The sequence below is a fragment of the Cantharellus anzutake genome, assembly GCF_015039405.1.
Source record: "Cantharellus anzutake strain C23 chromosome Unknown EI90scaffold_11, whole genome shotgun sequence".
Taxonomy (NCBI): Eukaryota; Fungi; Basidiomycota; class Agaricomycetes; order Cantharellales; family Hydnaceae; genus Cantharellus; species Cantharellus anzutake.
The window spans coordinates 1,202,790-1,218,204 of record NW_024066961.1 but is presented as its reverse complement, the minus strand read 5'-3'; the positions used below and the strand labels follow the sequence as shown (position 1 = coordinate 1,218,204).

Sequence of the window (15,415 nt, the reverse complement as noted above, 5' to 3'; positions counted from 1 at the left end):
GCACTACATTCGTCACCACGACTATAACGAGCGGATACCACGAGGTCGAATCGCCACGTCTTCCAATGTAGGGGTTTGTATCGGCCGGAGTAACGCATGCCCTATCTCTTAAGGGTCAAGGCGCCCATGCATTGTACTCCTGAGCGGAGCTTTTTTTGGTTTCGTGTGTCCGCACGGACGTACGTGATCAAATCTCTTGAGCGCTTGTATAATCCAATCAGTGCTATTGCGTGTTATCGTCCCAGCAATCGATCAGTTGGAGAAGCTGAATCAGCAGCACTGAACAACACCGCGGCGGAACCGGAATCAGGCCCCATTTGTGTAGGTAGATGCAGCACATGTGATGAGGTGATTCGATTCCCTGGTCTTCCCCTTCCCCCCTCCCCCCTCCCCCTTATCCACGGCATAGAATGATTGGGGCAGGGTGTGGTTCCACTTTTTTTCTTTTCTTCATACTATCAAGCGGTGTTCCGCTTGTCAACTCGGTCCTAGGTGGGAAATTCAGTGTCGTCATGACGTTCTGAAAAACGTAATGATCAAACCCCCAATTACATCTCGTGGAAACGAAAACGTTATGTTATGCCAGGAATGAAAGGCCATCGGCGACCTCGCAGGAACATAGAACTGTCGAGCTTAGCGCTGTGTCAAAACCCCACCCACAGAGACGGGAGCTTCATAAAACATCATTGGTACCTTCCGATTGAGTCCGACGGACCACCATCAAAGCTCGATCCGTGGAACGCGCGCCCGGTGGCTGGAAAGCAAACTCTTGAGCTTTGCAAAACTTTCCCCTTCCTGTGCGCTTCCGCCTTCCGGGCCGAAGAATTCGGGGGGGTGAGCCAAAAGTGCCGTTGAACAGCGAAGGGGAAGGGGAACCGAGGAAGTGGACAAAAAAATTCAAATTTTTTGATGTTATGGCAGGATCCCACTCATCCAAGGTTTAGGCAAGATGTAACTCATTTGCGATCCCCATTACGTACATGCATGGCTGGCTACCGATCGGGGGAAGGGCGTTAAGATGGAGAGAACCCATCCGGGAGAACGTACGAGCAAGGGGAGCCGAGGGCATATGTAGTTGCAGGGGGATAGTGGAGAAATCGATATGCCCGGTCGTCGCCGAGGTGTCCTTGGGACGATCGAAGTGGAGAATAAAGGACGACCAGTCTATAGGCTGTTGTATAGAGCCTTCAACGCAGGAACCGGCCTAGGCACGCATAAAGTTTCACTGTCGCTCAATGAGATCGCGGAAATCGTTCAACTTTAAGATTCAGTGTCAGGGAAATCACCTTGGTAATGTGGCCGCTACTTGCATGCCAAGGCTCCCCAACGTTTTTCCCCCCAGGCCAAGGCATCCTTGGTTATCCTTTGGTCTCTCTCAAGGCAAGTTGGACAAGCAGGTCCTGCAGGGAAGACGGCGAATGCGGATGTTGCGCGGGCCGGCTAACTACTGGAGTTTCGCCTTGACTCTCCATATTCAGCAAGATCGTCCACAGAGTACTACATATAGGGCATGGGGGTTTTGCAAGCTCGTTATTAATGCTTGTTTGTGGCGGATGATATCTGCCGAGATGAAAAGATACAGCCAATATACTGGAAATTAACAGAGACGCTCGAGTAACGGGCTTAGAAACAGGCTTCAGCTTGCCGGTCTTCACGCGCATTTACAGGGTAATGATGGATGGCCGTTTCGGTTATGATATCCACAGTTGGCCAAATACATGTCAACAAGCATGACGGACGCATCCAGTGGCACCTCAGCGAACTTGCTTAGTCTTTTGACCGGGCCTGCGGGTGGTACGCATGTCCTCAAGTCCTCTTTAGCCCAGGCGTATATCTCTCAGCTTACCTCATTGCCTTTGAGCACTCTCCTAACGGAACCCAATCGCCTTGCAACAGAGTCCGAGTTACTCGCCACTGACCTTACACAGTTATGCCACAACCAGCACTCTACTTTCCTCTCCTTGCATTCCGCTTCAAATGAACTAAGCTCCTCGCTTGATTCGCTTACTGCGTCTTTGGATTCTATGCTTTGCGGATGGGTTCCATCGTTAGAGTCGGAGGCACGCCTCTTTACTGAACGAACGCGTAACATTCAGGAAGATCGAAGGAAGGCAAACATCGTCCTTGAAAATCAGGAAAAGTTGCTCGATGTCTTGGAGTTACCCAACCTGATCGCAACCTGCGTCCAGAATGGGTATTACCCCGAGGCATTAGATCTCGCGGACCACTTTGAAAAAAATCTGCTATCCTCCTCCTTACCCAAAACTTCGCTTCTTCTCCAATCCGTGCACACTTCCGTTCTTGCGTCGATGCAAAGTCTGCTAAATCAACTTCTTTCTCAGTTGCGAGGGCAAGCGAAATTACCCGTTTTATTCAAAACGGTGAATTTGTTACGAAGAATGGGCGTTTTGACGGAGGAACAGTTGGCCATTGCGTTCATTCACGGTCGGTCGGATAATCTCGATGAATCGTTCCGCCGTGCGTGTGGCGACGAAGGCTCACGTTCGGATGATCCTGCGAAATGGCTCCGGAAATGGATTGAAGTGTTCCGTGAGGGAGTATACGATGCCGTCACCCAATACTCCTCCATATTTTTATCCCCTTCTTCGTCTACGTCGCACACAGCACCTCAGGATGCTGAAGGGGGGGATCGTCAAATTTTCCAACTTCGTTCCTTTCTCCTCTCTTTCACGCACACTTACTTGAAACGCCTCCTCAGCGTAGTTCGACAAGTGATGCCGGAGATACAGTTAGCGGACATGTCCTCAGTTGCTTCATTGATCACACAATTAACATACTGTGGATCGTCCTTTTCCCGCATTGGATTGGATTTTCGAGGGTTGTTACCCAGCGTTGTTGAGGACTCTGTGTTCGATATCATTCAAAAGGGTTTCCTTGATGCGCAAAGCTCATTACACAAAACCATAGCGGACGCGACCCGCGCTCGAAAGTCACCTTCACAATGGCTCGTCATTGGAGACCTGAATAAAATCACAGCGCGTGATGCCCCACGAACTCCAATGGCAGTGCACATTCCTCCAGCACATCTCACCTCTTTCCCTCCCATCGCCGTGTTCACAAATCAGATCTTGCAGTCACTCAATGCACTTCGACTGGCTGCCCCTTTATCAATCTACCCACGACTGCGAGAGGCAGAAATGAGCGTTTTGCTGGACATGTCGGCTTCTTTGGCATCGTATTGCGAGTCGCAGCCCTGGGATGACGTAGCCATGGACGATGATGAAACTCAACTAAAGACTGCGAGGCTGATTTCGGCTGTTAGAGATGCGTTGTGGGGAGACTCGGGAGTGGTGGGTTATTTAGTCATGGTATTTTGCGAAGGGGTGTATGGAAGGCAGGATAGTCTGGAGGAGCCAAACGGAGCTTGGATGAAGGAAAAGGAGCGTTGGGAGCGATTGTGCCAGATGGACGTCGCGACGGTTGGTGAATCGTGATAGAAGGGGGTCTCCTGTGATGCACAACTTAATTATATGCATCTAAATCTATGCAGTTCATCAATCATGCTCGAGGTCCTTTCGAACAATATGACAACGTTAGATGCAATAAATTCAGCCTAGGTTAGCTACCAGACAGCTAAGACCTGAGTAACACTCGCTAGGGCACACTAGTGACTCGTGAGGATGGTGGCGCACTATCGGCGCGCAGAAGGACGAAGGCTGCCGTATTCATGTGTAAACGTATTGGACCAGAGCCACCGATGCAACGCTTGACCGATCGAAATAAAAACAAAAACAAAAGTAAGACCGTTCGTCGCGCCACCTCATCCAAGGATGACAGTCTCAGAATGGGAATCACATATGACCACGTGACACACACGTCCGCGTCCCCGACGCAGCTGTAACGCGTGTTTATGCAGGAGAACACGCCTAGACGTTCTTCACGCGTCAGCGGAAAGAATTTGGGTAATGCTGGCGTGAACCCTGTGACGTGGTTTAGGACTGATTGGAAGTTCCAATGGGGACATGACGCTTTGACATCGGAGGATGTCAAGGATTTCGATGAGGCGAAAACGCTTGAGAAATGCCAGGCAGACTTCTATGGAAGTCTGGTACTATACTCTGAAACACCGAATCATAGGAAAACTACTATAAAACTTGGAGATACTGTCCTAGTCAAGACCGGGACCAACCCTTACCCAAGCATCGGAATCATCACGTCGATGTGGGAAGCGCGTAATTCTACCCAGAAAGGGCGCCGCGGGGAAGCTGGGCTTCCCAGGATACGCGTTCATTGGTTCGTAAAGCCAAGCGAGTTACCCTCCGTGCGAGTGCCACGTCATCACGAGTCGGTATGGGGTCTCCTCGTAGGGGAAGAGAATGACCTGACAAAAAAAAATCATCATAGAACGAAATATATTACACCATGTCATCCTCGGACGTGCTCCATCCTGAATCGATTCTTGCCAAGGTCTCTGTCCACAGCACCAGCACCTCCGCACGATCATTTGCAGATGGAAAAGTGTTCTGCTGTTTCTATGCTACGGATGATACCATGAAAAACTTTTACCGTTTTGACATGGAGAAACTACGCGAGCAAGCAAGCGGATATCTTTCGCCTCGAGCTTGGTGTTTTACACCTCTTGCCGATGCTAAAGCATCTTCCAATAAAACACGAGTCGTTCAGAGTCCACCAGAACCGTTGCCACCTCCAGCTAAAAGAAGACGTTTGTCCTTACACGCTAATGAAAGCGATGTCTATACAACACCCAGCGTTGACTCGGAGGGGACAGCTAGTGGGTCAGACGATTGCACCCCCATATTGATGGCAAACCTCAAAAGGTCCAGACGAACGGTTAAACAACAAACGAAGTCCACTTCGCCTGAACAGGAGGAAACGGATAGCCTTTCATCGCCATCCAAATTACATACACCTTCGAAAACACGGGGAACAAGGGTCAAACTCAAAGAAAGTCTCCCAACAACACCTTCTTCAGCAAGAAGCAGGAGGACGGTTTCCACTTCAGCCTCTCCCTCCAAACGTCGTCATGATTCATCCCGCTCCCCTACCAAAAGAAGGCGTATTGCAGACCTGCTTGCACCTGAAGACTTTGCATCCTTTACTAATGGATCGGAAGACTTGAGTCACCTACCCGAGAACCCATTTCTACGAGCAATGCATGTATTGCATGTCTCATCTCGCCCTGACGTACTTCCTTGTCGCGACGAAGAGTACATGGAAATCTTAAGTAAGGTGCTGACACTCCTTGAAGAAGGGGCAGGAGGATGTATCTGTAAGTACTTTCTTGGTGGCATAGAGTCGACCAGACATAATAACTCTTTCCTTCAGATATCTCTGGCGTCCCTGGGACCGGGAAAACGGCTACAGTTCATGCTGTCATCAGGGAACTGAAGCGTATGGCAGAGCGAGACGTAAATTGACTCACCATCTCGTGTCTTTGGGCTCCTGACGTTTGTTTGGCAGGAGACCAGCCCATTTACATACGTCGAAGTCAACGGACTTAAAATCCCTGAGCCATCGGGCTCGTATAGTCTTCTTTGGGAGGCATTGTCAGGCCACAATATCGCAGAAGATGGCCGCCTGCGAATTACTCCAAAGGAAGCCCTCCGGAGGCTGGATCAGTACTTCTCTGGAGACGCGATACGAGGTCCAGGAAGTCATGCATGGTAACGAATGGCCCACAGTATAGTTATGGTTCTAATCGTCTGACTCCCATTTCAGTATCGTGATGATGGATGAATTGGACCAACTGCTGACGGCTAAGCAAGATGTGGTTTATAATTTCTTTAACTGGCCGACCATGGCACAGTCCAAACTTATTGTGCTGGCCGTCGCAAATACGATGGATTTACCGACCCGCGTAATGTCTGGGAAGGTAAGGAGTCGAATGGGTAAGTCATCTCGATCACAGGTAGAACAGCGCTCAACGCAGCATTAAGGAATGGAACGGGTCGATTTCAAGGCATACGATCGTCCCCAGTTGATAGAAATTGTGACGTGTCGATTGCGTTGCGCGTCTTCTAGTCTTGAGATGGAGCCGGAAGATATCGTCGTACCCGATGCCATCAAACTTGCTGCTATGAAAGTGTCCGGGATCAGTGGGGATGCACGACGGGTGTTGGATATCTGCAGGTTTGTGGCGTGCTTGGAGGTTTTGTATCGAACTCTTATCTAATTACGCTGACCTAGGAAAGCTGTCGAGGTTCATTACGGCCAACAGCTGTCTGGGCCTGTGACAACAAGGCACCTTTCGGCAGTGCTCCAACAGATGCAAAATAGTCCCACCCGGGCTTATATCGAGCAGTGTAGCTTTCAGGAGCGTGTCATGCTTGCATCCCTGTGGAAGTGTATGAAGAAAGAGGGTGTATTATTCATAAATTGGGAAGAAGTGAGTAAGGGGCTAGAAAATCGAGGCTGACTCTCGCTCGTCGCTAACGGTCGTTCTCAAGATTTTGCACTCCCATCGAAACTTCTTACCGACGCTGACGACTGACCCTGATCTCCAATATAAGCCTACCGTCACGGAACTTCAGTTGGTCCTTGACTCGCTGACCGCGGCGCGGGCAATTCTGATCGAGGATTCCAGGAAAGGGTTAGCGAACGGAGAGCGGAAGGTCATGTTAAACCTGGAGGAGATGGAGGTGCTAAAAGCTCTTGGAGAATTAGGGGGAGAACATTGGCGTCGGTTCCTGGGACCTTGAGTAGAGCGACTCCAGTTGCAGTCGGTTGTTGACCAATAGGTGGGCTAATGTGATCATTTTCACGACACTGCTCCATGTCACATTGATTTGATCGAAGAACTGCACCCCCGCTGTTTGCAGGATTGAGGTGCTCTTGATGTTGCCTCGTTAAGTGTGCACCGTATTTGCACGGGTACATACGCTGTTTAGATGTGTCGGTGCAGTATAGTAGGTCAGAATTCGAGAAGTTCTGGTACTCAATATATATGAAGGCGGGCCACCAACGCCATCTGCATCTGGCCGGTAATGGTCGTATATTGTCTCCGTTTACAAGAAGCAAATTCAGACACACTCCGAACTATGCTGAGCTTCCGGCTCTCTTTGTGCCGTCAATCCACTAATCGTTGCATGGAGACAAGTCGAGGGCTGGTACGTTTGGGGTCATCTATTGGAGCTCTTTGGGAGTGCTATGATGCATAGCACCATGGGATCCTGGAGGGACTCAACCCCGTGCACTGGTAGTGATTCAGGGCTTCAATTGGTGGCATTTCCCTGTCGCCTTTAAGCTTTGCTTCACTCCTGATTAAGCTAGCATGCTCCGGTCAACTCCGGTTAGCTTTTTACTCGACATGGCAGCTAACACGCTATAATCGTGTCGCTAGCCGGCTGTCCCTGCCCGGTGCACTGGAGCTAGGCTCAAGCGATTCCGGAGCGTTCATGAGGGAGTCGCCCATACTCACCCGTTGCAGTTGAGTTTATCTTTGAGTCCTGAATCACCATGTGCGTTGTACATCAGCAAGAGGTCCTTCGGGCAGGAACATCTTGTTGCCACGAGGCCGACTAAGTGGCGCAAATGGGGCCACGTTTACTCCTGAAAGTATTTGCTCTGATATATAACATGGAAACGGGGCCAGAGGTCTCACCTCAGCCATGTGTCCCAAACTCTGGGAGATGCGCGTTCTTGCATTTATGTTCTCAGGACTTTTCCTTCACGCTATACGGGCTCAAGTCAAGTCCTATATCATTGCAAACAACTATTCTGGTTCAACATTGTATGCTAGGAGGCCATCACACCCGCAGACAGTATTCTGAACGATATGAAGTTTTGAGGGCTGGGACTTCGCTGAGGGAATCGACGATACAAATTGGGGGGTGCGTTACTTCGAACAGAATTTATACAGAGTACTGAGTGGTTTATACTAGAATGTCACGTAAGAATATTGCTAGGCACCTGAGTGGCAGGATTTATTAACAATTACACAGATTCCTAAGCGCCACGGATGCCAAAGTCCAAAATATCACATATGTAAACGAAGCAAACAATGCGATAATCAGAGTGGATAATATTACAGTGGGCACTAGTAAGAGTCGAGATACTTGTTCTTTGCGGAAATTGATGCCTACTCCTATTCGATAGCGGAAGTGTTCAACAGAGCTACTGTAAAAATGTCCACCCAGGCCACGATCAACAAAGGAAGCCTTATACTTTTCCAGGCAAGACATATGCCATATGGGGTACGTTGCGCCTAGTCCCGACATAGTTAGTTGCTGACTTATGTCACAGTGCTCCCTGTAGGTATCTTAACTATTTCTTTCCAATTGAAAATTTCTCTAATTTTTCCTACCCTCGGAAGTTGGCCAGGCCTGTGGACTTTAGTAAGTGACATGCATCTCGTTCATCTTAAATCTCACTCTGGGGGCTCCAGGGAGGTAATTCTAGCAATTGGCCCCAGTACGGCGAGATAGATATCGTTGGTGAGTCTCCTTAAGTCTGTAACGTATGCATGCTGAATGGTTGACAAAGAGAATGTCAACCTGGCAACAAATAATCAGTACTCTCTACACACAATCCAAGGATGCAACCGTCCTCCGTATCCTATTGGAAACGAAACTGGATGGATAGTACAATCCAGTTGCTGGAACATGACCAATGATAACGAGGGGTGTATCGTTATTGAGAATAAGGCCAATAATTATGGCCAAGGATTTGCACTAAATGGCGGGGGGTTCGTGTGCTTCCTTTTCTTTCTTTGCGAGAGCTAAGCGTTCCTGGATCTAGTGCTTACGCTGTTTTGTGGGACGATGAAGGTATCCGGTTCTGGTTTTTCCCGGTTCGACCTTCTCTCTTAATTCTTCGGATTTACGTGTTGCTTTCTTATGCCTGGCATCAACTCATACCTACAGCAACTCAGTATCCCACCTGACCTCCCATCAACTTCTCCAAATCCCGGGAATTGGGGACCTCCGAGCGCTTTCTACCCGCAGTCAACATGCAATACGACTCTGTATTTTGGCCCGCAAACGATCATTTTACAAACACTTGTCTGTGGCCTTTACGCTGGGGCCCCAGAAGTGTTCAATTCCGGAGGTTTATGTAAGGGTAGTTGTTCGGACCTAGTACGTGACCCGAGGAATTATGATCAAGCATACTTCGAGATTGAATTCTTGCGCGTATTCGTGGAGTAAGTTCCTTTTAGCAGTATCTCGACCTAGGTCATAGGGCTAAATAGGATTTTCATCGCTTGGCTCTCAGAAACAATAGTGTAACTACCACTGCTATGTCAACAGCTTCGACAACATTACCTTCATCAACGACTTCAACGATCTCATCAACGGTTAGGCATTCTGGCAGTCCTACTCAATCTATTCCCATATGGTTGGTCTTGGCAGTTGGCATGTTACCTTTGCTCCGGACATTGTCGCCACAAATTTGATGCGTGCTCATTCCAACACGAGGTTTATTCTTGGGCTGCGCGTTCCTTATTCTGTTTTCACAAACGATAGGACGCTTGACTTATTGGTCAGAGATTCATAAAAATGTTGAGGCCACCACGCATGTATGGTCTCCAATTGATGCGTAGATTCTGCTAGGTCCAAATATGAGTACACAGGGGATGCACCCGTTTGTGGCGCTGAGACTGCAGTAGAGTATTGTGGCGGCGACGGGCAGAAAGACGCAGACACGAACGGGACAGCACTGAGGAAAGGGTCAATGTACGCCACAACCGAGGTGGTGCGGCGACGGACGATATATGTCACGGTCTCTAAGCGTACAGGGTAAATTCGTGAGTCCTGATGTGGGTGCGTGGAGGATGGGATAGGAGACCCCGAGTGCAGCATTGTGGCCCGAGTCAGACGGCTTCGTGCTGTACTCTTTTCCGTCAACACCACGGTTGCATGGGCTTGGGGACGGAAATCGACAAGTTGGCTCAAAGTAACAGACGCTTGAATGACACCTACTTATATCAAGAGCTCTCATCTAGATCGCCATTTCGAGAGTTGTCAGCAGTATTCGATTCGTTCTTCACCACTTCGAAAGTAGCTTCGTGCCCGGATTTCAGGAGGATCTCGCCTCGGGGGGAGTAGCAAGCTCGTCGGCGATGACGATGGTCGAGTTGGAGAGTGATACAGGTTGACATACACTTGGCGGAGCGAAGCTCTGAGGGACTGTGAGGGTGGTTGTTCCCCGAAAATCAGTGCTCCGGCTTACGGGAGAACGGGCATCAGCAGCCTTGTTACCAAGATGGCCCAGCGTGATCTCACTTCTTCCGCTCAATCGCAAGACCCTTTACTCGTCGGAGCCAAGGGGTTACAAGCTTATACGCACGAATGAGGGGTAGTAAGGGGTATTGACACCCGTCGGAAGAGATATGTGTCCGTCAAGGGACTTCGTGGCCCTGGGATTCAGTAGGATCACACCCAAAACTCCCTCCCATGGAACGGAGACGGCGTGAATAGCATCCAACAGCCAACGGAAACACAGGCAGCGCATGCATCAGAGGATTTGCTCATGACCGCTTCGCAGAAATTGTGCCTCGGTCTAGCTGTGAATGAAGCGAATATTTAGCTAGGCGCGCCCCGGAATTAAAGGTGGTGTCTCCCAGAGACTCCAGTGATTTGGGTTTCGTGTAGCAGTCACTGCTTTTTTTAATCATATAAGATGGAGACAAGTTGTAATTCCCGCTACTCTGTGAGGTGTCCAGGAGTTGTAAATTATATGAGATGCTGTACACATGTACGCCTGCATGTCAAACGCGCGCATGTCCAGGGGGCTCATGCAGATATTTAGACACTCTTGCATCTAGTTCTAGTCGAGTATCCCACTAGCGACCTCTTGACCCGCAGCGAGTTTCCAGACAGGTCACCAGCAATTAAGTTCAAGTCTGATCATTGGCTGCATCTGCCGATCCAGGCAATGCACCTCACGAGACGCTCCAAACTTGTTTCAAAGAGGTGGAGGCCAACTGTAGGCCTACAAACCGGTACGTACAATTTGTTGTTAGAACAGATACGAGGATGAGAGATGTGATAGAGAATACGTTGGTCCATGATGGCGAAACTGCTGTGATGTGGATGCAGAACTGAAGTAGTACCGTGGCTGCCAACGCACGAGAGGACATAAACACGAGCCCAAGATAGGAAATATTGCACCTCAGCCTAAATCTCAGCCTTGGCGAAGCATTAAACGGCAGAGAGCGAATTGACGGCAGTGCTATCGGAGCGGATGCTCTTACTTTCTTCAAGGTCTACCACCTTCTTCTCGTCCTCTAACTCTGTACGAGCGGCCATAGCAACTTTCTCCTTCTCGACCTTCTTTCGGAACTCTTTTTCCTCCTTGGCCTTTCTCCTCTCCTCCTGGGTCGCTTCCTTTTTCTCCTTCTTCTCTTTCTCTCTTGCTGCTTTCGTAGTGGCACGTCGCGAGTAGTCTTCTGCAGCTTTGCTATAGTTACTGTCGAGCCACGCCATTCTTCCCACCAAGAACCACGTAGAAACGAGGAAGATCAGACACCAGCCAGTCTGAGATTTCACGTTAGTGACACTGGAAAGCTGTGCAATGAAATCTCATATACCCAAATCATAGGGTACATATTACCCTGAGCGGCTTTCAGGAGGATGCCAGGTTTCAGGGGCCTAGCCTGTCCGCATGGCGCAGGATCATAGAAGTTGTCGATAGAGTTGTAGCTGCCAATTCTAGTAACGCGGATGGTGAAGTTCATGAAGAACTGGGTCACGAATGACAATCCCTGGTAGACGAGGAAAATGATACCAAATGCCTGGGCTGAGTCCTTGGTTGATCCACAGAGAGAGGAATAGATCCCAGGGAACCAGAATGGGATGGAACCGAGAAAATAGAAAACATAGCCCACAAGATTGAGGGAGATGGTAGCTAGAATCGTGCGACGATGAACAACCTAGCGTCACACTCTCTGAGCACACTCGTCCTGCTGTTGGGAAGCGAATTACTTACGTCAGGAAGCATTGCTGTGTAGAAGACACTGTTAGGCGCTACGTTGGTCAAATCTGCCAGTCGTCATGTGAATACAGAGTACAATGGATTAGGGACATTGAGTACTGACTGTATTGTGGGTTCGAATAAGACGGCTTAGTGCAGTACACCTTTCCGTCAACATCACGGTTGCATGAGCCTGGGGATGGGTGGGAGAGCGAATGATAAACAAATTAGCGAACCCGAACAAATCCTCGAACGATACGCATACCAAGAGCTCCTATCCAGATCGCTGCTTGAGAGTAATTAGCGGTATTCGATGCGCGTTTTACGGAGGTTTCGCGCTTGAACCTCAGGATTGGCTCGTCTCTGGGCAACTGGTGTGATACATTGGCAAGATGGACTGTAGCATTAGAGAGCGCCCCGCCTTGACACGCATTTGGGGGGACATAGCCATCAGGGACCTCGTAGGCTACGAAAACAAAGTTGGCTATGATAAATATTACCCGAAATTGTGCTAGCTTACGAAGGAACCTGAACAAGGAGTTGTTGGTATTACTCGAGGACCAAGGAACGGGTGAGAGGAAACCGTAGAGCTGGAGAATAATACCTCCAAGGAAAGCGAAATCGCCGAGAAGAGTGAAAAGGCCCCACATGTTTTCTTTGACGAAGGGTGCGCAAGAACCTTTGCTCTTTGGGAGTTCGAGGCGGCATACTTATATGCAACGGGGATGAAAGGCAGGACTGCAACACTAGGGCAAAAATGACGCAAAAATAGCGCGTCTATCAGAGAACCTCGTGGCCATGGAATTCAACAGGATATAACTGCCAAGGCACGAGCTATTGAGTCGAGGTTCGAAATGCTGTGTACACAACTCCAAAAAGAGATATCCTTTCACGTAATCCAGGTGACGTGAACAGCACCCCGCCAAGCAGAAACATACTACGCCTACGACAGAGGGCCCGGCAAGATCACGCGAACGCCTGATCCTGATCATTGAACACCAGGTCACCAATGAAGCAAATCCACATGTGTAAAGTAGGCATTGCACCCGCGCCCCCAGAATAGCCCCAGAACATAAGCGCCTCAGCTGCTGATTCAGGGGTAAAGAGCCGTGGCAGTTGCTTTTTGTGTCATGGCCAAGTCAGGACAAATTTGATATTAATATATATTGGTCTAGCATCGCCTCAAACACGTGAATCAATCCAAGAACCGATTTCAATTCTATTGGATTCATGCGCGTCTGCAGTCTCTATTGGAATAGAGTGCGGCTGTGTTCATCGAAGCGCGGTAGCTGTCACTATGACCATGTGTATGCGTGGATGACGGATGGGAGCAGCATGTAGGTTTGTGCACAGCATTTATGGCATGACGCAGGGACGTGGTCGACTCTACTAACGTAGGCGCCACACGGTCCACACCTCGATGGCATCGCGTTCAGTCGCCATAGAGTATATAGAAGCTCGCGAGCCGCCCAGTGGCAGAGCTAAATTGATCCCATTCTTCATCCAGATGTGAAATGCCCATGGAGAAGCATTGAGGTTATCGGATCTGGTGTTGTTCCCGGCCCCTATCCAATCTCGCTTAGGGACTTCCAGGTTGAAAGATCCATTGAGAGGATCATTGTATTCTCCAGCAGCTCGCGTCCCTCTGCTTTAGGTTGGTTTGTACTGGGGGCCAGCGGTCTCTCCAGCGCCATGACGGGGTCGCTGAGCTGTTGGTGTCTTACGCGGTTAATCTCGGCAACCATGTTGATGTGCCTTGACTCGGGCCAGTCATTTGAAGTGGAACTTTTGTTCACGGACGAGGGGGGCACTTAAATTGCTTTTCAAGGGGTAATTTATGTGTACGCTCCGAGGCTGGTGCACACATTTTGTTGTTGGAACGGAAACATCAGTGAGCACACAAATAGGGGTCATAGTAAGTCGGTAGTGGGGCTGCTGTGGCAATGTGCCTTCATAGGGTACGGAACCATGGAAAATTTACAAACACTGAGCTGAATTTAGGCTTAAGATAGAAAGGGAACCGATAGCAGAATTGCCTAAGCGGATACCTTTATTCGCTTGAGGTGCTGGCACTTTTCTGTCCGTCGTACTTGTCCTTGAGCCACTTTGCCCTTGCAACAAAGAAGAACTTGGAAAGGAAGATCAAGCACCATCCAGCCTACTTCCTAGTCAGTAGCGTCGCAAAGCTGCACGATGAAAGCTGACATACCCAGATCACCTTGTACATCTTCCCCTCGGTGGCTTTCAAGAGGATGCCAGGTTTCAGAGTCCTAAGCTGTCCACATGGTGCATTGTCGTAGAAATGGCCGACAGTGTTGTATTTGTTGATTCTGGTGACACGAATGAAGAAATTCTGCGTTCCAAGTGACAATCTAAAATAGCCACCGACAACACAGGCAGATGCCACGGGAACTGGGTCCCGTACGTCATTTGGCCCGCAGAGAGAGATATAGAGTCCAGGAAACCAGAATGGGACGGAAGCGAGGATAGATAGAATATAGCCCACGAGGTCAAGCGAGAGAGTGGCCAAGATTATGCAACGATGGATAACTTGATGTCACCGTTCTTGAGCTCGCCCGTCTTACCGTTCACAACAAACTCACTTACGTCGGGCATCATTGACGGGTAGAAAACACTGTTATGTGTTATGTGGGTCAAATCTACGAGCGAGGACGTAAGTGCAAGGCGCGAGGAGTGGGGAATCTTCGGTGCTGACTGTATTGCGGGTTTGAGTAAGAGGGCTTAGTGCAGTACACTTTGCCATCAACATCACGATTGCATGAACCTGAGGAAGACATAAATGAACGGAAAATGCTTAAATGATATACATACCAAGGGGTCCTATCCATATCGCCGCTTGAGAGTAGTTAGCAGTATTCGATTCACGTTTCGCCACTCCGAGAGAAGGCTCAGCAAAGCGTTTGAATCTCAAGAGTGGTTCGTCCCGGGGCAATGGCTGTGAATTACTGACGATGTGGAGAGTGGAACGGGGAAGCACTCCACCGTCACAGTCGTTCAGTGGGGTATAGCCAGGAGGCTCCTCGTAGGCTGAGAACCAAAGGGACCATTATTGCACATGAGAATGTTCTAGCTCACGAGTGAACCTGAGCAAGGAGTTACTGGTATCGTTCAAGAACCAAGGAACAGGCGATAGATAGGCATAGAGATGGAGGATAATGCCACCAAGGAATACAAAATCGCCGAGAATATGGAAAAGACATCGCATCTTGAGCCTAGCAAAAGACTTCCCATGGAGGTAAGGAGTGACAAATTTATATCCACACCAGGTGAATGAAGCGCGGTATTGCAACGAGTGACACTCGACGGAAAAAGGGCGCGTCTGTCATGGCTTCACCGCCCTCCTGGTATGCTGCCACCAAGTTTGAGGCCCGGTGCCGCGCAGGCAACGAGGCTCCAGCTAAACGGCTAGCAGTATCATAGCCGCTGCCAAGTAGGCGCGCAAGGTCAAAATAGATTGTTCCGCTTGGCATTGCCTCGAGCATGACATTTAAACTATGAAATC

The 15,415-nt window shown here is 49.3% G+C and overlaps 5 protein-coding genes across 5 annotated transcripts; 3 read left to right on the top strand and 2 right to left on the bottom strand.

Moving 5' to 3' along the window:
* Nucleotides 1-1,804: 1,804 nt before the first annotated feature.
* EI90DRAFT_2992641 (Dor1-like family-domain-containing protein) lies at nt 1,805-3,581 on the top strand. Its single transcript, XM_039056138.1, has one exon. It carries the CDS (start codon nt 2,025-2,027, stop codon nt 3,453-3,455), a length of 1,431 nt encoding a protein of 476 aa, XP_038919368.1. The 5' UTR covers nt 1,805-2,024; the 3' UTR covers nt 3,456-3,581.
* A 273-nt stretch (nt 3,582-3,854) lies between these two features.
* On the top strand, nt 3,855-6,921 carry EI90DRAFT_3046159 (P-loop containing nucleoside triphosphate hydrolase protein). The gene is made up of 8 exons (XM_039059461.1): nt 3,855-4,309; nt 4,366-5,251; nt 5,308-5,390; nt 5,443-5,645; nt 5,701-5,870; nt 5,919-6,111; nt 6,169-6,367; nt 6,429-6,921. The coding sequence occupies exons 1-8, from the start codon at nt 3,872-3,874 to the stop codon at nt 6,678-6,680; spliced, it is 2,424 nt and encodes an 807-aa protein (XP_038919367.1). The 5' UTR covers nt 3,855-3,871; the 3' UTR covers nt 6,681-6,921.
* A 668-nt stretch (nt 6,922-7,589) lies between these two features.
* On the top strand, nt 7,590-9,279 carry EI90DRAFT_3014262 (concanavalin A-like lectin/glucanase domain-containing protein; the record flags this gene model as incomplete). The annotated part of the gene is made up of 11 exons (XM_039056761.1): nt 7,590-7,711; nt 7,740-7,811; nt 7,923-8,020; nt 8,077-8,174; nt 8,224-8,231; nt 8,294-8,315; nt 8,366-8,414; nt 8,464-8,665; nt 8,719-8,770; nt 8,844-9,121; nt 9,228-9,279. The coding sequence occupies 11 exons, from the start codon at nt 7,590-7,592 to the stop codon at nt 9,277-9,279; spliced, it is 1,053 nt and encodes a 350-aa protein (XP_038919366.1).
* Nucleotides 9,280-11,514: 2,235 nt separating this feature from the next.
* Nucleotides 11,515-13,028, bottom strand: EI90DRAFT_190891 (uncharacterized protein). The gene is made up of 7 exons (XM_039052322.1): nt 12,541-13,028; nt 12,413-12,482; nt 12,158-12,358; nt 12,017-12,085; nt 11,908-11,960; nt 11,707-11,851; nt 11,515-11,630 (listed from the first exon to the last, which is right to left on the bottom strand). Exons 1-7 carry the CDS (start codon nt 12,598-12,600, stop codon nt 11,563-11,565), a joined length of 666 nt encoding a protein of 221 aa, XP_038919365.1. The 5' UTR covers nt 12,601-13,028; the 3' UTR covers nt 11,515-11,562.
* Nucleotides 13,029-13,942: 914 nt separating this feature from the next.
* Nucleotides 13,943-15,118, bottom strand: EI90DRAFT_3119805 (uncharacterized protein; the record flags this gene model as incomplete). Its single annotated transcript, XM_039063247.1, has 6 exons — nt 13,943-14,050; nt 14,102-14,442; nt 14,496-14,552; nt 14,609-14,677; nt 14,725-14,940; nt 15,013-15,118. 6 exons carry the CDS (start codon nt 15,116-15,118, stop codon nt 13,943-13,945), a joined length of 897 nt encoding a protein of 298 aa, XP_038919364.1.
* Between the last annotated feature and the right edge of the window lie 297 nt (nt 15,119-15,415).